Consider the following 23,740-nt stretch of genomic DNA (forward strand, 5'->3'; position numbering starts at 1 on the left):
TACCAGTTTTAATTCCCCATATAAATACATTTGATAAATATTTGCAGAATTTTGTTTTCCTTCCTTGAAAGTTATTTGTGTTGTTTTCGCTGTATTGTATTGAACTGCTTCACTTTTACCCATTTCGTTTGGTATGTTTTTCAGAGCAAGAGTTTGAGATATCAATGGGAAAACTTGTGTCATAATCGAAAAACGATGTTTATATTGAGAGCTATATAAGCAGGAAGATCATTAAGAAACAATAGAGAACCTAAAATTGATCCTTGCAGTACTCCGTGTTTAATGTGCCTTATCTGTGACTTGATTGTCCCTATTTCAACATACTGCATTCTATTAGTTAAATGCCATTGAAACCACAAGTTCTCATGGCTTTTATATTCATAATTATGTAATTTCTTTAGTAGTTATTCGTGATTAGCTAGATCAGAGGTTTTTATGAGAATCACAAAAATTCCAAATATTTTATTTCTGATTTCATTAATTGATCTGTACTTAATAAAAACGAGTTGACTATTTGTGAAGACATATTTTTTCTCTGAAAGTTATTAATGTTATCCATAAGTTTTACTAGAATTTAGTAGAAGACATACAATAGAGATAGAAAGGTAATTACCTATATCAGTAGTCTTTGTGTATAGTTCTTATTTTGGCAAGTTTAACATCCTCTAGGAATGCCTCAGGATGAATGACATATAATAGTTAAAAGTATAAGATCATATTTGAGATATATTCTAATCGATTAGTGAAGAATATTGTCCGGCCCAGAGGATTTATTTGATTTTATTTGTTTAACAATTGACTATATTTCTGGCTTCTTGGTGGGTCCGTTTTGTAGCTATTAAACGTTTTGAACATTGGTAGAAAAAAATCTCATAAAGTAGGTGTGCAATATGATGATAGTTATTACTTAATCATTACTAATTAAATTATTGTGATCCTATTTTCCTGTTTTCATGATTTTGATTGTTCACTTACTATTGAATACAATGACTAACTGTTCATATTAGCTTTACTATCTTAAACAACTTAAACTCGAAAAACAAATTACTAAACAAAGAAACGTTTATTATATAATAACAACTCACTAAACAAAGCAACGTTTATTTTATAATAATAACAACTCACTAAACAAAGCAACGTTTAATTTATAATAATAACAACTCACTAAACAAAGCAACGTTTATTTTATAATAATAATAACAACTCACTAAACAAAGCAACGTTTATTTTATTATAATAACAAATCACTGAACAAAGCAGCGTTTATTTTATTATAATAACAAATCACTGAACAAAGCAAAATTTATTTTTTATAATAACAACTCACTAAACAAAGCAACGTTTATTTTATAACAATAACAACTCACTAAACAAAGAAACGTTTATTTTATAATAATAACAACTCACTAAACAAAGCAACGTTTATTTTATAATAATAACAACTCACTAAACAAAGCAACGTTTATTTTATAATAATAACAACTCACTAAACAAAGCAACGTTTATTTTATTATAATAACAAATCACTGAACAAAGCAGTGTTTATTTTATTATAATAACAAATCACTGAACAAAGCAACGTTTATTTTTTATAATAACAAATCACAACAAAGCAACGTTTATTTTATAATAATAACTGTGTGACAGTTTCACCAACTAACTGAACATATTGGCTTTATCAGACACTGTAATAACAAGAGAGAGTTGCATCTAAACATAACAGGATCTTGGGAAATGAATCCTATCTGTAGAGTAATTATTTTTAAAACTCACGGATTTCATTTGAGTCTAGAATTTCTAACAGAAGTACATTTTCATTCCGTTTGTGGCAAATGATCAAGGAAGGATGGGAGAATTATGGGATCATGTTTACTGGTTTAAATTCATCCGGGGTAATATCGGCCACGCCTCAAGAAAAACCGCAAATATTCGCCAGTGTACCTTACAATTGGAATCAAGTGCGGTGCGGTATGAAAATTTGAGTTTTCTTCGTACATGGAAACCTCGCCAAGGTCAATAAGAATAAGAAATAGGAAACTGAGCTGTTGTATTGGGAATTGCTCTGTACAATTCTGTGCTACTGTGTAAGCATAATCAGGACACAGTGAGAATAGTGTACTCTTTGGAGCAACATGAGTTTATCGTTAAAAGTTTTGGTAAACGGAATCTGTTGTTGCTTCGTGAAGGTCATTTAGAAACACATTTGCCTCACGTTCTGCACCAGATAGTAACATAATATACCTATGGTCGCTAATGAATAAATTGAAAAAAAGAAAAAAGATCGCTTCTGAGTGAGACAGGGAAGCATCGGACCGTGTAGGCAGCTCTTGTGGAAAATGTCATTCATCGACTCCTTAGGTCGCCCAAGAAATCTCTCCGTTGTTTGTCGCAAGAAATCGGCTGTAGCTATTCAACATGGGACTTTTGGGTGTTACCGCTAACACTTAATTTGTATTCTCACTAACACTTAATTTGTATTCTGCGATTTTGCTTCAAAAATCCGAAACCTCATTCCAATTGCAAGATACACTGGCGAATATTCGCTGTTTTTCTTGAGGCATGGCCGATATTGCCCAGGATGAATTTAAACCAGTAAACATAGTCCCATAAATCTCCCATCCTTACTTGATCATTTGCCTCAAATCGCATGAAAATCGGACCTCAGTTAGAAATTCTAGACCAAAATGAAATCCGTGAGCTTTAAAAGAATCACTCTGTATTTAGATGCAACTCTTTCGTGTTTTACACTGCCTGATGAAGCCAATATGTTCAGTTATTTTCAAATAAACGTTGCTTGGTTCAATGAATTTGTTTTTTTTAGTTAAAGTTATTTAATATAATGTTTTGTTTTATGTTACCTGACGTATCCATTTTTTTACGTTCTTGTATTACTCCTCTGAAAAAATTTTAAAAATATTTATTAAAATATTCTATTTAGATTGATATTTTCTTTCTCACAGTTGTATGTAGTGTTCTTTCCTTGCGCAAGAGTTAATTATGCTTCGCATTATCTAGTAATCTGTTTGGTTTAGATGTGTTTTGCTAGATGCACTTGTTTAGTGGGAAGGCTACTTCCAACCAAGTCTAACGATGTCAATTGAATTTCTGTATTTGGTGTTTATATTATTTTCTAATAATGTGTCGTTCCAGTCTGCTTTGCTAATTAGACATTGAAAGCACTTTACGATTGTTTTGTGAAGATTTCTTATCCATTTATAATCTTTTTCAGTAGATCTAAGGGTTATTGGTGTAAGAGTTACATTTATTTGAACTGTGTTACGGTCAGAGTGTGGTGTTAAGATTATTTGTCCATAAGAAATAGTTTCATTAAATGTTATAATGTTATGCATACAACTAAGAGAGCGTTGTGTAATAGGGGTCGGAGTATGTATAGTATAATATAGGTTAAATGATTGCAAAAGACTTGATAATATTGTTAATAGGCTATGATGTAGTTAGGAATACAAAGTAGCTACCAAACACGATTCGGTCGTTTTCTTTTTTAAGTAATGCTATATATATTTAAAGTCAATGAACCGGAGAAACGAGTTGTCGAGTGTTCTATACAAAGCTATTATGATGAATCTATCTTATTTTCTCAATTTTAATTACTACCTGCTCAAATGTTTGTTTCTATGTAGATGGATAGTGTAATTCATATCATCATAATTTATTATGCCATTTACGAACATTAAAACAGCACTGCACCATTTACTAATAGTTCGGCAAAATGTACACATTTGTAATTTGGTAGAATCGTGTACTGTATTTCGTCTTCTCTCATCCAGTATTCGGTAATACAATAACTGTGAACCCACTTTAGGTCTGCATTGCATAAAATTACGTTTTACTATTGTGTCTTGAATTTTACTGCACAGTGTAATTAAGCAATGTAACTCAGTCTTACAAAATACTTCGTGATTCTGTTTCTGAAGATAACTAAAGCATTTTAATGAGATAATTTTAATACGTCATAGCATGTGATTATGATGTTTCTCAAGCAAAAATATTTTATCGAAACTCTTACAGTTGAATTCATAGTTATTTCTATGTTCAAAATTCCCGCACTATGGTCACCTACTTTTAATGATTCGCTTTTGTATTAAATTACTTTTGGAATTAAAATTGCTCAGATTTAACTAAATAATTAGGTTTGTCTAAGTAATACTTTTTTCTATACAAGGCCTTGATAATAACTGCATCTTGTCTCTAAACAAGTAATAGCTTTCTTTTCATTTTGACTACAGGAAGAAGAATTTGCCGGAAGTCCAATGCTTTGTTTGCCACCTGGTGGGAAAAGATGGATTCTTGCTGGAGTTAGTAACTGGAGAATTGCTTGTGCCAAAGCAGGAACCGAAAGGCCAAGACTCTACGACAAAATGTCTTCCAACGTGGACTGGGTGCATAAAACCATGCGTGCTATACAATGATTGACATATCAGACTTCTAAAAGTTTCAGTTACAAAACAAAAAGTAAATAAAAAGACAAACTTATTAACAGAAGTTGTGATGTTTTGTTTTGATTCAGAAACAAATGAACATTATTGTGATTATTGTGTGAGGAAATCAGTTCCATTGTAAATATTAGTTAGCGGTTCCTAAAAAGTAAAAAAGACTTGTTTTATTGTGTGCTGTGGAAAGCAAAATGATAGTCGATTAGCAGGCATAGATAAAGAATAGATTGGCAATGGCAACGAAACAAGTGAAGCCAGAACTCAAGCACTTAAAATATAGTAAATTCCGTAGAATCAATGATTTAAATAAGGAGTGAATCGTGATTATGTATTCTAGGATTACAATGAATGATAAATAGACCTGTTATATTGTCAACTATTTTATATCATGCTAAAAGTATTATATATTTTGTTATTATGCAGAGGATTTAATGTTAAGAGCAGTTAATGTATTATAACCGTAGAGTTTATACATAAACAGAGATGCCTTCATTTACCTCAGCAATGCTATCAAAGTGGATCAATAAAGTTTGCGTTATACATAAACAAAAATGCCTTCGTTTATCTCAGCAATGTTATCAAGTGAAGCAATAAAATATGTTGGATAGAGTTCGTATCGTTGCGGATTCGGCCATATTGGCCAATTGAAATTTATTTTCAGCTATGTTAAAATGCTAAAAATATAGCGTATACAGATCAATATGACTTCTGTATTAATTAGCTGCGAACGTACATCAAGTTCGTCTGGCGACTGCCACAACATGACTAATGAATATTTGTTGTAATGACTTTAAGAAAACTACTTTTATGAAAGCAAAAGAAATGAATTAGTGTTCTTCGATCATTATTTGTTTCTCGTTTTGCTTCCAAATAGCTCCAATACAAAATATAGCAGGGATATTGCCAGTCTATTCTATATAATGTCTATGACAATTAGTATATGATTTTTAGATTGTCTTTCAGACAGTTAGATGCCATGTAAAATACTTTTTGTCGCCTCAGAGAGGATATTTTCATTGTAATTATATATTGTTGTGAACAAAACGGTTTTAAGAGATTAAAACAGAGGGAAGGTATTTTAATAATTCATTACAATTAATTGTGTGCTTCCAGAATCCTCCTACTGAAACAAAATACATCTCAAATAAGAATTAAAATAATTTATTTTCTTCTTTAAGAAGATTTATAAAATAGATTTGTTATTCTTTCAAGCAAAAGGAAAATTTACCAAAAAGGTGTATCACTTGACAAACAGTTCCAGAAATCTGTTGAACTCTTTGTATATTATGATAATATATTGTACCATCAATTTTTGAGATTTAGGCTAAGAATCATTTTTAAAGGTGCTACGATCATACTACAAACCCATGACAATATAAGAAAAGCACTGTACGTTAATCTTACATTGTTTTGTTTGCCATGACCCAGTATAGAGATTCATGTTGTTGACAATTTGATACGTTTTGTAATGTTTCATGAAAAGTTTACCTGGTTGATTTTAGTGTTCTCTTTTTGTTCCAGCAGCAACATCACACAAAAATCTGTGACTGAAAGTACAAACATCTGCTTCTATATTGAGCCATATTCACAAGCAGGGCATACTAGACCTCTTTCATGCACGTAGCAACTACTTGTCTGGTGTACACTAGTATTCGTTATCATTGGGGAGATTTCCCAGAACGGTTTGTGGCGGACGCAAACTAAAGAAGAGCTACGTACATTCAAAATAAATGTTATATTATTGAACTATTAAGTATATTATTGAACTATCAAGATCGCATATCATTGATGTAAGTGTAGTCGTTGCACAGACGAGGATATGGTAAACTATCGGAAATATGTGAATCTAGAATCTATATGCAAGCGTCGTCCGCATATCGTAAGCGGGATTTTAAGATCCACCTTGCACTTATCTAGTATTATGCAACTTAAAAATTTCAATCAGATTTGATATATATATTGCACTGCACCATTCTAAAAGGTGAATTTATTGAAACATTACAAAAATAATGTAGACAGAATTAACGTATGAACTCTACACCGATCTGTCTGAAAGCCTTAAATTAATGTTACATTAATTGAGTCTGGCTTAGTATATTTTCAATTGTATTCACTTACGGAAACCTCAACCAGAGTATTCATGTGACATAGAGCTAAGTGAAACAGGGTTAAAGTTCTTCTGAAGTAGTTCAATGATCAAGTTCTACAATTTGTGAGATTAATAAAAATAAAAGCAAGCATAAAGCCAAGAATATTAAATATTTCTCACATTTACGAGATTTAATTTCATTTGTGGTAATACTTCAAGAGGAAACAAAGTTATATGTATTTTGAACCGATGAGTATTGTGAATAGATTTTTTTATACGTTGTGCATATTGTGTGTTATATGTTGATTGTTTTATAACAAAATAGATTAGTTGAATGTACCAAAACGACAAATAAAACTGTTATTTTTGTGAATGTGTTATTAATTATTCAAATTATTATCATTAGTTTATTCGATTTACTTCAATATTAATACTTTTATAAAATCAACTCATATATATATATAGTACAAACAGTTAAACATAATCCAATCACTCCACTGATTGTTGTATTCTGCTGTGAAATACTTGATAGCTAGCTGATAACGAAAAACACTTCCTTTTTCTTATGCGATAATCCTAACTAATCGAAATTTGTGATTGAATTTCAATCTCTTATTCGTGTGCTTAAAATGAATGACCGCTATATTTGTATGTCATTTGTTGGTTCAGCGGAAACTGTCTTCGCCGTCTAGTAGTCAAACAGCTTAGAGAAAGATATGTTCCATGTTTCTCAAGTGTCTACGATGGTACTAATAAAACAAGGATTTAAAAATGTAACAAAATTTAAGGCATTTTAAGAAGTAAACAATTTGTTTCTTTATTCATTATCAATTATTTGAATATATATACCTAAGGACTAAATTGTAGTGTACTAATTTGTAATATTATAGGTTACAAACAAGTATTTAACATAATGCTCAGTAACAAGGGCGCCCATCAGGGAGTAAGGTTTGGAGCCTGTCCCCTTAGAGGAAATTGTACTTGGAAATATCGAAAAAACAATAGGATTTTTACATTAGTTATAGCAATATTTGAAACGCCGCTTATATCTGCCCCCCCTTGGAAACCACAACATGGGCGCCCTTGCTTAGTAATAAAGTCAAATCATTGAATTTACTATATCACTTATGTATGTAACTAGTGTTACTTTCTTTAGGAACACAGTACAATCAGTGCCTAGGAACATGCATGTACACAGTGATGCAGTTCTTTTAAAAGCTGTAATGTATGCTACACGTAAAAGAACATGAAGGCTGTTGGGATAGTAATTTTATTTAATACCTTTACATAAATGGGCATTATTTTAAGACTGAGTTAATTATGCTAATTAACTCTCATGTTTGGGTTTCATCTTACGAAACGAAATCTTATTCATACTTAAGAAACAATACAAGCTGATTTGATAGTAGTGTGCTAATTTCTAGCATGCAAGTTCGTCATGGATTCAGTAAGGAATGTATTCAGAGAGGAGCCCGAGGAAATTTACCCCGGAGGAAACATTTTCCCAAGTAAAAATAATGATATAAATTCTGTATTGAATTAAATACTATTCTTATCACGCACAAGCTTAAGATGATAATCATGTCTCCAGTACCATTATCGAATTACTTTACACATGAACAATATTATTTTACTGTCGTTTTCTTTAGCCAATGGAACATACTCGTAAATTGTTTATATTAGTACATGAAATGTATATAACTGACATAATTGACATAGTTTGGTAAATAGTGGTCTATGTTAAAATTCAGAGACTTAATGAGGTATTTTGAACACACAAGTTCACATTTAAATCAACATATAAAGAGATATGATAGCATAGTGAGGATAAACTAATTTGAATTGGCTGATTACTGAATGAAACTTAACTTATAGTTTCACGTCCCACGCGTATACCTGGCATGGTAAGAGAAACGAATGGTTAATGAAAGTGAATGATTATAAAATAATTGGTGGAACGGTCATGTGGGAGGAAATGTCAGAACCACGACAAAACTCACCCACTATAAACTTACATTGGCTAGGATCGAAACTGGGACCCTTCGCACTATAGCATTCCACAACTTATCCACCGTGTTCCCTGATTATTGAATAATACGAAAATTGTAATGTCATAACGAGTAATATAGTGAACAAATTAGCGCTCTTTTGTTTTTCTTGAATTCTTGTTTTTAAGCCCTCTTATATATTTGCCGCCCCGTCATACTACTGACCATGACATTTTGACAATGAAAGTCTATTTTCCTCCAACATTTTTAGAATTTCTGTTTCTAACCCACCAGCCGTCAGATCAGTAATACTTTTGAAACCTAAGAAACATTCATTAATTTTGATTTCTAAAGGGTTTCCAGATGGGTCCCTATCAAGAGTAACACATCGAATATTTGATTTAATTGGCTCTTCTTGGTAATATCTCGAGAAGCGTCCGTAATTATAGAGAAATCTGCGCAGATTTTATCTAATTTAATAACTCGTCTTTTACTTTTTCTGGACGGAAGTTCGATTATTTCATTTAAAATTTCTGGGCTAATACTTCTCAAATCATTTCAGCCCGCTGATAAGTTGCTCCAAAACAGGGTCATATTAACCAATAATTCTATAACGGATATAAAATTCCCACTAAGTGCTTTCCCTATTTCTTCTATATGACCTCGAAATGCTAGGTTGGACGCTGTTAGTGTAAGAGTAACGCTAACAATACGAACAATTACTTGTTTCCACTTATTCACTTCCTTTTTTAAAATTTCTGATTCCATATGTTCATTTATTGTTTCTTTTCTTTTCCACGTATTAAATATAACATGCATTTAGATGAGATTTGCTACTTTCCTTCCAAGGAATTGAACTCCAGTGAAATTCAGGAAAAAATGAATTATGTATTAAAAAATAAATACAAAATATATTTTCAGGGTAACTCTTACAGGCATTATGTTATTATAAAATTAATGCTACTTCTCAAACTGATTAGAGTGAACAGATGAATATTTGAATAACAAAACCACTTGCATAAGTTTCTCAAAGTATCAAGTTTGAAAAACAAAGTTTGTCATTTCATTGTTATCTCATTGCACAAAAGTACCGGTGATGAAACAATTGCCAGAAAATCACGCGGCCGCTTCTTTGATCAATTCATGAAAAAGATGAGTGCCAATATTAGGTACCTAAGTTCATTATTTAAAAAAAACCTCTTGCAACTATACTTAGTACATTGTAATACTTAGACTTAAAATAAAAATACAGCTGTTTAAAGATGATTGCCTTTGTCTTTGAATTTCATATGTGGACAACAATATAGAGATTTTCAGATAGAGGAGGGAGAGGGACAGGTTTTTTAAACAAGACCGTACATCTGATATGTTTGAACTATATGCAACTTGTGCTTATGGGCTAAACTCAGTCCTCTGAACTTAATCGACAAATGATTATGTATTGCAGGCACAAAGATAACACTAGGCACCCAAGTTTTAAAATTATATTGTGTGTGAAAACAGACAGTAGAATTAATTCTTTGTCACCTGAGACCTAGAGTCTGAAAGAAATTTAGAGTGAGTTCAAGGGGAATTTCTCTACCCATAAATAAAAATTGTGAGTTTATCATGTGTTGAATCAATGATACGCTTACATTATCCATACGCTGATGTTTTATCAATACTTTTATTCCACATTTACCAAAAGGCTCGATCACGATAATAATCCTAAAAGAAAGATGCACTGTAATCAAATTTTACATGCCAATGCCGAAAGGCAAGTTATCCAATCCCATAGCCCTTTAAAAAATGAAGGAAAATTTTCTTCTTCACGTTTTTCTCCCAAAGGGTTCAAATTCATCGAAAAAATGAAATGAAATTTCTTTAGTTTAACGTCCCATTATTATACTCTTTATGCTAGAGAAAACAGATGATTAATGAAAGTGAAAGATTGTAAAATTAATTTTTGAGCTCACTCGGATTTCAACCTAGAACCACGTAACACAAAGGCACATGCGCTAGCCAATAAACCAATGGAGAGGACTTCCACAGTTCTCGAGTGGAAAGGTATCGGAATTCTTCCTTGGCTAAAACTCGAGAAAATAATTTACTAACCGATAAACATACATTTAAAACAAACACAAGCATCACGAGCCTTAGCTTTATTTAAACTTACAGTTGCAAGGTATTGCGCAAGTCTCTAAGCTATCAACCCTAATAAGCTTTTAGTCATTGGCATTGTTATTCCTGTGTTTTACAGGTTGCTCCTGTCTTATAATGAAATCAAATAAAATGCAATTTTTATACAATCTGCCTAATACATGGTACAAACTCAATTGCGTGCCATGTTGTTCTTAAATTGTTAATTTCCATGCATATGTCATTATCCACACTACATCTGCATTACTTCATGAATAACCATTCTGCATTCAATAACAACTATGTAATTTATAGCGTTCTTATTAAGCGAAACAGATTAGGCTACTTATAACATGTAAACTGCAACTTTTAGAAATCGTTGGATACACTGCAGAGTGACGCTCTCCGCTCCCCTGTCCCGACGCGGTTACCGAGAAACCCCAAGCACCGGAGGTGAACGCCCTACCACTGAGCCACCGCGCCCCCTATCATAGTTTGGGCCAATTATGCAAACTATTGCTCGCTGGTTGTGTATATTTTTTTTGCTGAAAAATATGAAGGAAAAAATTTTAAAAAATAATACAAGCAAAAAGCAAATCAATAAAACAAATGTGGTTCGAACTTCCTTTAATATAGCTAAATTCATCTTATCACATAACTTCTGTCATAGGAATTGTACTCTCAACAAACTGGGAAAAAGTTTGATAAGAAAAAGGAAAATTTTGTATCAGTCGAGGGAATTTTTAAAGAAAAACTACGAACACTGGCTGCGAATGGAAGTTTGGAACATTCAAATCAAAGCTATAAAACTTCTTAATAATAATAATAATAATAATAATAATAATAATAATAATAATAATAATAATAATAATAATAATAATAATAATAATAATGATAATAATGATAATAAAGCTTGGTATTGGGACTGAAAATAAAAGATACGATAATTTTACAATAAGAACGACAATTTTATGTGCTGCATACGATAATATGTTCTGAACAGTTTGGCAACGCTGAAGCTATAATAGGCCTACTCAGTACTTAGATTTCGAGCTGGAGATTAGTGCATCATGGCTGGGGAAGCAGACGTGAAGCCTGAACTTGTTTGCGAAATGCAGACAAATAATTTTAATAAGGAAGACCCACTCGAAGACAAAGGATTTATATATCCAGTGATTACCGACAACAATGATTCCACATTCCAGACATTGAAAGTGAGCAATGTTGCGAAGAGTGAAACAAGTACTTCTACCACAAGTGTGAAACTAGAAACTCCATTTCAAATGAGCTGTAAATTGAACGGGAATTCAGGAATGTCCGAATATGATGTGGATCACCAGAAATGTATCACGCATGAAATTAAATTGAAACAAAATGAAGTAGAGGATATTAATTCACTTGTGCAAGAAAGGTAATGCGTGCAGGTGAAGTTTAGGAATACCACTCGAACTAATTGTTCAAAAATTATAATTCTTACATTAATTACCTTCTTATTCTCCAAAATATTAGTGGAGTTTTACTGTAACCTTAGGTTATAGTTTAGTTTATATCAGTGTAGGGGTCCCGCATAATTTTCCAAAGAATGATAGAATTCCCTTATTTCTACTAATATTAGGTCAGTTCAGGTTAGCTTAGGTTACTTTATGTTAGGTTAAATTTGGTTACGTTATATTACGTCTAAGTACTTGCATCATTCATTTCTCCTGTAAATTTTGTTTTTACTTGCTTCCGGACCCCTCGTACTAAACATACTCCGAACTCTAATGGATCCGTATAATAAAACGGTACGAAAATATTTACACTGGGCAACATGATATTACCCAACTTAGCATAGGTGAAATTCAAGGAGCCAGCAGAACTAATTGTTGAAAATTTAGAATTGTTTAGATCTGCGTATAAATACAGCGTCCAGATATGTGGTATAAAAATTACAGTACAGAAACACAAGACCAACTTTTGCTAGGTGGCTACTAAAGTGCACGACTACCTAACTAAGTAAGGGCAGGTTGGGCCGCGGTGGGTCAGTGGTAGAGCGTTCACCTCTGGTGCTTGGAGTCCCGGGTTCGATCCCAGCCCCGCCAAGTGAACTTTGTGGTGGACAAACACCGTGTGCGTGGGTTTTCTCGGGGTTCTCCCGTTTCCTCCCACTCTTAATTCCACCATTTCATTCATTACTCATCATCACCGTCTCCTTTAGCCTAACCGACATATGCGTGGGACGTAAAACTTAAAGATTTCATTTCATTTTTTCAAGTAAGGGCAGGACAAATCTCACGCGCGAGATGCGCACAAAGGAAGCAGCCACGTCAGCAATGGTAGGTGCTGGTTTACGCCATAGCACGGATAATGATACACGGGGATTTCACAGTAAAACTGGTACAAAATGCACTTGTAATTGTTTGACATTAGTAACGCTACACTTGTAAACATAGCATACAATATTATTACTCGGTATTTAATTCTTCAATCTGCAGAAAATTGCTGCCTATACGTAAACACGTCTTTCCAAAAATAGTTGAATTTTACATAAATTTTGCGAAATGTTGTGCGCCTAAACCTGAGCAGCATCTGGTAATGTTTTATTTTTAACTATTGTCCCTAATTATGGATCATAGTTACATTCAAAAATATTAACTTACCTTAGTATGAGACAAACTCTTACTGTCTTAATCGTTTTATGGGTAATATCGCGCTGTTAGGTGCAGGTTCACTAAGAGAATGAATAAAAAACTCGGACCAACATGAAACCCCAACCAACTTGTGATAGGTTCCCTCTAAAAAGGACATGTTATCAAACCAAGTTAGGGTACCAGCGCAGCTGGCTATGTTCGTTGTCATTTTAACCCTGGAAGTCCCAAACGGGTCCATTGGACAAATATGACTTTTCGTTTATTAATTACAGAGTAAGTTGTCGTGAGTAGTCGCTAATATTCCGTGACTTTTTCTTTATGGTGCTCTTCTCCCTTGTTATGTCAGAAATACTTTGTTCTTTTAAGTCAAGTGGTATATATAAAAATTATAGCATTGTGTACCAGGTGGGTCCAGTGGACCCACTGTATACTTTAAATAGGAATACTGGTTCAAATTTTGTTTTGATTTACATTGTGGATCATTGATGGAAGAATTATCGTCAGCGTGTTCTTTATTCTTTGTTATTAGTATCATGTTTCAAAATGTTTTACATATAAAGAAGTTTAATGCAGTTTTAGTAAGTTTTCCTAATTATTCCTCTTTTACGTAATGTTTACTGGTTTATGGTATTTTCTCCCTGACACCACTTCTCAGGGGTATATTATAAATTTCTACCTATAATATATTCTAAACCAGCCAGTGCAAGTTTCACTTTAGTCATTGGATTTAGTGTGTGAGGATAATGGTACGTGGCGGACTTTCCGATAACGATATACGCCAATGTCTGTTGGCAGAAGAGAAGGATTTATCTGGTGATTCTACATATGATGGAGAAGTGGACTGTGAATTATTAGTTATCTGCAAGTGAGAGTTATTTTTCTTATGTTAGTGACAGTGACGTGGAAGAAGAAGCAATTTTCCGCTCTAGAAGCGGCTTAGAACATTAGAATTTAGTACCCTCCACTACCAGTCGCGGGCGTGCTGGTGCTGCCAATGTACCTAGAAAGGACCGTGGACCTACACGGTATGCTAACAGGGAAGTTGATGATGAGAAATCTGCTTTTTGTCTATTTTTTCGCAGAAACATTCTGGAAACAATTTGCAAGTGGACTAACAAGGAAGGTAGGATAAAATTTCCTCGTGAGTGGAAACCCGTTACTGTTGAGGAACTTCAGAAATATATCGGCGTGCTAATATTTATTGGGGTTTTACAAATCAAAGAATGAAGAAACTAGGCAGCTCTGGAGTAAGGAAAACGGTCGACCTATCTTCAATTCCATTATGAGCAGGTTTTCAACGAATCAATTTTGCTCTATGTTTTGATGATGCAGAGCTGAGGCACCAGAGAACACCTGATGATAAACTATCTTCAAATCGTGCAGTGTTTGAAGACTGTGTTAAAACTTTGTAGGACGCTTATATTCCCGGAGATAACATGACGGTAGACGAACAGCTTGTGACTTTTCGTGGACGTTGTCCCTTTCGGCAATACATAACAAGTAAACCGGGTAAATATGGAATAACTTCTGGATTATTTGTGATAGCACGACAAGCTATGTGTGGAAGATGCAAATATATAGCGGAAAAAGCCCAGAACAGGGAAGAGAAGTCAATCAAGGGAAAAGAATCGTTCTTCAACCGACAGAAGAAATTGTTGGAAGTTGTAGAAATATTACTGGGGATAACTGCTTTACAAGTCTTTCTCTTGCACTAAATTGAATTAACGAAAACTCACCTACGTCGGAACTATACGGAAGAGTAAGCCAGAACTCCCAACTTCATTTACCAAAGCGGATAAAAGTAGGGCTGTAGGAAGCAGTTTGTTTGGATTCCAACAGGATTCCATGATTGTTTCGTACTGTCCAAAGAAGTACAAAACTGTTACTCTTCTAACAATGCATAACTAGCCTGAAGTTGACACTTCTACAGCAGAGAAAAAGCCAGAAGTAATCCTTTACTATAACAAAACAAAGTCTGGCTATAAGATACTATGGACCAGATGAGCCGCTGTTACAGCACAAAGCGAAAGACAAGATGGCCTCTGGTAGTATTCTTCAACATGATTGATATAAGCGCACTCAAAGCTTATATTATATTCTTGTCACTACAGAAGAAAGACAAGAGGCAGAGATCGTAACGCCGTAACTTCCTGATTTCCCTCGGCAAAAAATTGGCCCATATTGGAAGAGAAGCCACACAGAAACTGATCAGCTCACGGAAAAAGAGTTATCCAAAAAGAAAGATCGATGCGGGATCTGCCCATCAAAACGGGATCGCAACACAAGAACCTTCTGTACCAAATGCAAGACAAATGTGCGTTCTGAGCATAGCAGAGTTGTTTGTGAAAAATGTTTCGTACACTAACCTTAACAAATGCACAACAAAAGGCAAAGGGATCGCAATTTTGAGTTTTTTGGAAGCAAATATTTGCTACTCGTAATCAAATGTTGTTATTATGTGTATGTAAAAGGTTGACTATTTTATTATGCCTAAAAATTAGAACTTCTATTTGAGCTCATATAAAGAAATAGTAATACTGCTAAGTTATCATATTTCTAGTGTACGGTATAACTACGATAACTACGTATTTAGTTGTTAATTTTCTCCCAAAACTTTAATTATATGTCTAAATGGTCTCAATATATTATTGTGGGTCCAGTGGACCCGACTGGTACACAAAGGTATAAAAATATGTCTGGAGTTCCAGGGTTAAAGGTGAATGGTACTCGCCAGATATGGCGTATGGTGATAATGGTGCCTTCCATTTCAATTCAGGCAGAGCATGTACCATCACCATCTCAGATATTGTTGAAACTTTTTTTATAGCAACTAGACATGCTTCTAAGAGACCAATATTTTTTTGTTTTGTCGAAAACAAATTTTCCCGCCAAGTAATGGGCCATCAAAGACGTGAAGTACAATTTATGTATTGTAGAAAACATGGAAAATGGTCAACTTCGGAGTCTCACCATTCGGCTATGGAGACAGGTAGAGGTATAATCCATGTTTGGTATGCACAAAGTGATATAAATAAACTATATTTTATTACAGTTTGGTTTGCGCATACGTATCTTTTTGTACATACATTAACAAATGAACATCAATTTATCTGAAAAGTCAAAGTTTGCGAATTTTTTTCCAGCACTTTCGGTTCGAATTTTAAAATTCTGTTTTCACAGTTAGTAAGACATGGTTACCCGCTTACCAAAAAAATTGTGTATCTCTTCTGTGTGCAACCGTTTTGTCGCAAAAATTCGATAAATTTTAAAGTTTTCAAAAATCGCCATTTTCTCGAATTTTTTAAAATTCTGAAATTTTGTCAGATGGTTCAACTTTACATGAATAATAAACACACCAATACCTATCTCGACCAATGCTTCAAGAATTAACTGCAGCCTTTTAAAGTTAGCGAAGTTTCGTTAACTTTGATGTCACAGTTAGCAACACTGGGAACAATAAAAGTGCAATGATTTGATCATGTTTGTGCTTCACATTCATTAAATGAAGAATAAAAGGTTTTCTTGACTGTTTTTTTTTTTCATTATTTTGATCACGAAGGCTCTCGGAAATAGTAAAATGAGCCTCCCCCTACTCCTCCGTTTTCTTAAACCGAAATAATCTGAGGTGGAAATTACGATTACGAAGCACACAACTTTTAACTTTACTTGAAATGGCCATCCAATAAATTCTGATCTACAAAAAGCCTGAACTGTTACCTCAGTGATGATTTGGAATGCTCCAGATAAAGTCTAAATTAAGTGTGATGTCATTACAGTGATCAAAAAGGGACAAAAAGTTAAAAAAATCGAAACGTTTTCCTACGTGTTCCAAAGAAATTTACTGACTTTTTAAACAGAACAATCCCAACATAAGAATGGGTCACTTGCAATTTTTCAGTATTCGACTAAAATGGTTCAGTCCACAACCTGCGAGGGAAGTGTGTATGTGTGTGTGTGTATTGTGCAAATTTAAATTAGCTGCTACTGCGTTGCTACAAATCAAAGGTGCAGCCTGTATTGAAGCTGTCATGAATGACCTATTTCCTTTATAGTATGATCCGTAGAAAATCACAACTGTCTTCTCCAAGAATGTGGTTAATGTCCTGGAGTGGAAGGAATAAGTGTGGAGTCTTTAATTATTGATCCTCATGAAAATGAAAGTGTTACGTATGCCATATAGGAAAACAATAATCTCGTTGAAAAACTGTGCCACTTTCTGTTTTCGTATCGTACATTGCTGGTTTAACTGTAAGAATTGTAATTCATGACTACATCAAGAAAATCCAAACAGAATTAATTGCTACCGAAAAGCACCGTATAAAATTTCAAGATACAAATTCTATTTTACTTCATGTGGACTTCGCTGAAAAGTGGACTGTTATTCTGCAAAGTGAAATTCAGAGTTATCACCGGAATATGAAACAACTGGCAGTTTTGTTGTAATAAACGACGATAAAACACACGATTCGGCTCATCTACTCATAGCCATAGAGAAGTTGCTAAAAATACTCGAAGAAAAGCGAAAATATATTTTATAGAAAAAGGTTTGAATACGAGAAAATAAATGTCTACAATTTCCCAAACCGTGTTAGTGATTTCTGATGGTGCTGCATTCCACTTGAAAAATCGCTTTCAGATGTTCGAGATGCAGACAGATCCGATAAAGCAGTGGCTTTGCAGTGAAACCGGCCATGCAAGGATCTCTGCGACGGTATTGAGGGGGGGGAGGTGTAAAGAATGTGGCAACGCGGCATAATCTTAGGCAAAAACAGATACACAGTATTAAAACCGCAGAAGAATAAAATTGAAATGAAATCTTTAAGTTTTACGTCCCACGCTTATGCCGGTTAGGCTAAAGGAGACGGTGATTATGAGAAATGAATGAAATGGTGAAATGCAGAAAGTGGGAGGAAACGGGATAACCCCGAGAGAACCCCCGAGTACGGTGTTTGTCCACCACAATGCCCACACGGCGCGATCTGAGATCGAACCAGGGACCCCAAGCACCGGAGGTGGACGCTCTACCACTGAGCCACCGCGCCCCCACTAAAACCGCAGAAGAATTCGTGAGTATAGTACAAGTACAAACTCCGCGTATTACTCTCGTTTTTGTTGCCTGGAACTGAATTCGACGACTTCCGGAAGAAAAAAAAGAAAGTATGCGACCGGTAACTGGTATTCAACGAAGTCATCTTTGGCTTTCGGAAAATGGCGAAGTTTTTATGGCAGTAACGGGTAACCATGAACTAACTTCATGCTTCCCCCAAAATCAACTTCTGCAATTCAAAGTGTAGATTTAAGAAATCTGCAAAAAGGAACTTTTGTTACATACATATATGTATGATAACCAGTGGTGCGTAGCAGAAATATTATGAATAAATCATGAATTACGTGAAGTTGAAGTGCTGTTTATGCTTCCACTTGGACCTTCAGCATTTGTGACTATCGACAATGTGCTACGCAGGAGCGGATCCAGGACGGACTCCTGGAAGAGGAGGGAGGTAATACTGCTACTTAGAGCTACTTTTAAGAGCTCTAAACTCTGAGATCGGTTTTATTTATATATAAAATAAAAAAGGTTCTTCCCCCTAGATCCACTCCTGGACAAGTTGTGAGTGAGCGAACACCTATTGTAGAACCTGCACGGTTACATGCAATTAGCGAAGAAGACATCAACCAAGCAAATGATTGGACCATGTAAAAAAATAGAAAATCAACAAAAAAATCAGTGAAATTTTGTTTCCGAAGGCCATTTTGAGTAAATGAACTTGAAATTTGTGCGTTTCGTAATCGTAATTTCCACCTCACATTATTTCGGTTTAAGAAAACGGAGGAGTAGGGGGAGGCTCATTTTACTATTTCAAAGAGCCTTCTTGATCGAAATAACAAAAAAAAAGCAGTCAAGGAAACCTTTTATTCTTCATTTAATGAATATAAACCACAAACATGATCAAATCATAGCACTTTTATTGTTCCCAGTGTTGCTAACTGTGACGTCAAAGTTAACGAAACATCGCTAACTTCAAAAGGCTGCAGTTAATTCATGAAGCATTGGTCGAGAATGGTATTTGGAGTGTTTATTATTCATGTAAAGTTGAACCATCTGACAAAATTTCAGAATTTTAGTAAATTCGAGAAAATGGCGCCCAAAAATGGCGATTTTTGAAAATTTTACAATTTCTCAAATTTTCTGCGACAAAACGATTGCACACAGAAGCGATACACAATTTTTTTCGGAAAGCGGGTAACCAGGTCTTACCAACCGTGAAAACAGAATTTTAAAATTCGAAATGAAAGTGCTCAAACTTCGACTTTTCAGATAAATTGACGTTCATTTGTTGATTTATGTACAAAAATATGCGCATGCGCAAACCAAACTATAATAAAATATAGTTTATTTATATCTTTATGTACATACCACAACAAGAATTATAACTTTACCTGTCTCCAGCCGAATGGTGAGGCTCCGAAGTTGACCATTTTCCATGTCTTCTACAATTCATAAATTGTACTCCACGTCTTTGATGGCCCAATACTTGGCGGGAAAATTTTTTTCGACAAAACAAAAAATATGGGTCTCTTAAAAACATGTCTAGTTGCTATAAAAAAGTTTTAACAATATCTGAGATGGTGAATGTACAATTTTATATTTTTTTTGCCTAAGTTGAAATGTAAGGCACTTATGTAAATTTGATAGGGGATGGTAAAAAGAAAAGTAGAAACGAATGGAGAGGAAACTATTTACATGAGAGTTCGCCAAAATCGTAATATTCCAAATTGTGGATGCGTCAAAATATCAAGTAATATTTTCAATTAAGTAGATATTTTAAATATCTACAATCAGTATTAACAGATCAAAACTATATCGACGAAGAAATTAAATGTTGCCTAAAAGCAGAAAATTTATATTAACTATTCAATTCAGTATATTTTGTCGTTGGGAATTCTATCAAGGAATATGAAGGTTAAAATATTTTAAACGATAATCATGTCGTTGTGCTGTATGGTTTCGAAAGTTGGTCGCTTACTCTGATGGAAGAACGCAGACTTATAATATTTGAAAATTAAATCGTGATACGAATTTTCGGAACCAAGGGGAATGGGATTGATGAATGGCGGATATTTCATAACGGTGAACTACATAATTTGTATCGTTTACCGAACATTGTTAGGTTCACGAAATCTACGAGGCTCAGGCAAGCAGGTCATGTAGCCGGAATTTGGCTATTGGTAAAACTGAATTTCAGAAAGAAACCAAATTTAAAAAGGGGTACACAAAAAAAAAATCTGAACCATGGTGTAAATCAGCAAGAAAGTAATAGTATGATAAACTTTATGGGTTGAGATATCCGTGAGAGGAAAGAAGACCCATAAGATTCAGTAATACAGAAGTCATATGAATGTGAATGTTGTGAAAAGAGCCTGATTTTCCACCTCCAGGCTGAAGGCATGTGGAAGTTAAATCCTATAATTTACGTGCGAGAATTTCTATTACAGAAGACTCAGCTGTTATTTCGTCCTTAACTGAAAAAAAAAACTGGCCAGCTTTTTTTTTCTTTCTTTTTTAACCTGACTACGATATGGGACTAAGCAAAGTTTCTCAGGTATGGCACGATATAATCCCAACAGTATGAGTTTAAGGAGAGATTCTAGTGTTGCGTGATATATCTACTAAATCGTTGATAGTGTTGTTGACACAATAATGACGTAGCGAAAAAGTTATCGCTGTAGCTAGTAACTGCCATGTCGAAGAACACACACGAACCGTTTGGATGATAATGAAAAGGGGACTTCTCTTCTGTAGATGGGTACATTTTCTAAAATATTTTCATAAAAAGTAAATTCAAAACTATGAACTGTTAAGTTATGGTTTGTGTTGCCAATATAACAGAAATATAAATTGTTTATAAGACATTGAACTTCAGATTTCACACTCGGAAAGTTACAATTTTGGAGATAGGCCACTTGGCATCCAAGCGGTCCATATAATTTATGCGTAGAAATTTGCAAAATAAGTTTGAATTTACATGGTAGTTAACAATTTTTATATATCATTTTTCACACAGCAGAATTAAAAAATATATTTTTTTAAAATGATTTTATTGCTTTATATTGATATAGAAAAATTAACAGTGTTTGTACATAAGAAGCACATGTGATAACGGAAACAAAAGTAGAGAAAAGTAATGGCTTGGAGTATAATCTGATCTCAGCTTATCAACTATCATAAGACACGCCGTATATGTATTACCACATGTCATGTTTTACCGAGAACAACTGATTGTTCAAATAAAACAACAAAAGTTATTGTGCTTTACAATTTGGATAGAGCTTGATTGTAAGTAACTTCTTAAAGTGACTTGAATACGGCTTTTACATATTTTTTTTTCTAAAAAAAATGATTCGGGATAACGAAATTTTTATTTCAAGAGTATGTTACAAACGAAATCCTAAATTTCAACATGATCTAAGGTAAAGCAAGAGACGCTTAATCCTCTGATCAAAAATATTCACATCACCATTTAAATCCGATTCATAAGCTAAGATATTAATAATAAAACACTTTTTCTTTAAAACAAGTTTCGCCAGAACGGTTTTCAATTATTTCAAGAGCTGATAATAATTAGCAGTGCTACAAAAGCTAATACTAAAACTGTAAGTAAATGTAAATAATTTAACTTTTGTTAGAGATAAGTTATGTTATCCATAGTTCTTTCGATTCTTTCGTTCATTTCTTGCTTCAATTAATCCTCATTACTGGGGCAACCTAAGAACATAAAAAAACACAATAGCAATTTACACATATGGTTGGTACGTTGAACATGGTTGTGGTTGTCTAAGGGTCCAGAAGAAAGTAATTTTAAAAGCATAATTTTAGAAAATAAAGCATAATTTAAAATATATAGCAAAATTCTTGGAAAATTCTGTTTAACTGCAATTTTAACATACTGTATTAATATTTTTTAAAACTGCAATATTTACAATCTAAAATCATTGGGAATATAACAATGCAACAATGAAAAGCTTATGTTTATTTCTGTAAACTTTTGCGATCTAATCCTTTGATGTGGAGAAAAAAAAGGAAAAGAAGAAGAAAACTTTCCGTCAACAATGAATAGTACACAAGAACTCCACACTATATTGTTCTGTGTACCTCTTGAACTTGAGCACTTTCTGTACTTTTTGGTGGCATCTTTTACTTTCTTTTTCTGTGTATATGCACCTGTAAGGCGCACACAAGTGATAGAAAAAAATGACTCGAGTAAAGCATATTTCTTTACGGTGCGTTAAGTAGAAAGTTCGTTAAGTATGAAAGAAGCTGGTTGCATAAAATATTAATAAATGAATCAAGATATTTAGAATATTTAATTTATTGTACATGCATTATACACGATTAATGTTAAACAATGATTGAAATTAACAGTAAAGCATAATTTGGGAAAAAATAAAGCATAATTAAACAAAAAATAAAACATAATGTCGGTTGCTCTACTAATTACTTTTACTAACCAAAAAAACTATCGAGAAAGGGCTCTACTGTACTGGTGCGCAATACATACAGACGAAAGTGAGTTTTGCAAGCAGTGCTACTTCTATTTAGTATACATTTCTGAAAATTAAGCCATATATTGAAACTAGTGATACAGTATGCTAGAAGAATCAAGAGAAAGAAACAACGTGTTACAGCAAAAGAGATTTTTACAGAGGCAGTGAATTATACTGGAAACACTGCAGCTGATGTTTCCATGGCATTAAAAGAGTGTGCTCAGTACGGGTAGCAATGCTTGATCTCCATGTGCTTCCATCGTACTCACAAATTTATTAATGAAAGCTCCTCCGTGGCTAAGCGTTTTGCGTACGCGCCTTTGGCGTGGGAGACCCGGGTTCGATTCCCGGCTGGAGCTCATGTGGTTCGGATTCCACGTTAATCAGTAGGTCCGCGTCTCATATAGCCTTCCTGCTGAACGGGACGTTAAACTCAAAATCAACTCAATTCAAATTTATTAATGATTTGTAGTATGAAGTTCTAGTGCTCCACCAACTTTCCAGTGCCGGATGATAACTTAGTGCATCTGGACGTGCTGTAAGACATTTCCAAACTCAAACGTGTTCCATATGACACCAGGGAACAGGGAGGTGAGTCCAGTCGCCGAATACCTTCTCGTTCCAAGAGCTCCGCCACATGCGGTGTTCGATATGTTGGCTTATCATTATCCATAAAGAAGAATTTGGAGCCATCTGCATTTCTGCAAATGCGCATGTGGAGAATCAATACAGTGTCACGATAAAATTGACTAATGAGTGTAAAATGTTAAAAAAATTGGGAAGTTGGTATGCCTCTTCTTTCCCGCACAAGAATATATGACCCGCATGATAATCATGTGCGAAATCGAATCTGGGTTAATTGCGTGTTCTTACCTTTCGCCAAATGAATGTACGTCCAAAATCACTACTAGACTA

General features: G+C 34.1%; 2 protein-coding genes across 3 annotated transcripts in view; both read left to right on the forward strand.

The window, feature by feature from the left end:
• LOC145675652 (atrial natriuretic peptide-converting enzyme) overlaps positions 1 to 23,740 on the forward strand; it is a 415,955-nt gene that overhangs the window by 343,170 nt on the left and 49,045 nt on the right. The window contains exon 14 of one of the 2 annotated variants that reach the window (XM_081746218.1): positions 4,248 to 6,993. The exons of the other annotated variant lie outside the window; for it this stretch is intronic. Within the exon in view, the coding sequence (XP_081602344.1) occupies positions 4,248 to 4,430 (183 nt within the window). The 3' untranslated portion in view covers positions 4,431 to 6,993. Of the gene's footprint in view, positions 1 to 4,247; positions 6,994 to 23,740 lie in introns of those variants that run through there. 2 annotated transcript variants of the gene reach the window in all.
• The window catches only part of LOC145674835 (uncharacterized), a 39,922-nt gene continuing 27,845 nt past the window's right edge, over positions 11,664 to 23,740 (forward strand). The window contains exon 1 of the mRNA XM_081745062.1: positions 11,664 to 12,060. Coding sequence (XP_081601188.1) covers positions 11,720 to 12,060 — 341 coding nt within the window. The 5' untranslated portion in view covers positions 11,664 to 11,719. The remainder of the gene's footprint in view (positions 12,061 to 23,740) is intronic.

The sequence above is a fragment of the Thermobia domestica genome, chromosome 18 (assembly GCF_964235325.1).
Source record: "Thermobia domestica chromosome 18, izTheDome1.hap1.1, whole genome shotgun sequence".
NCBI classification, from domain to species: domain Eukaryota; kingdom Metazoa; phylum Arthropoda; class Insecta; order Zygentoma; family Lepismatidae; genus Thermobia; species Thermobia domestica.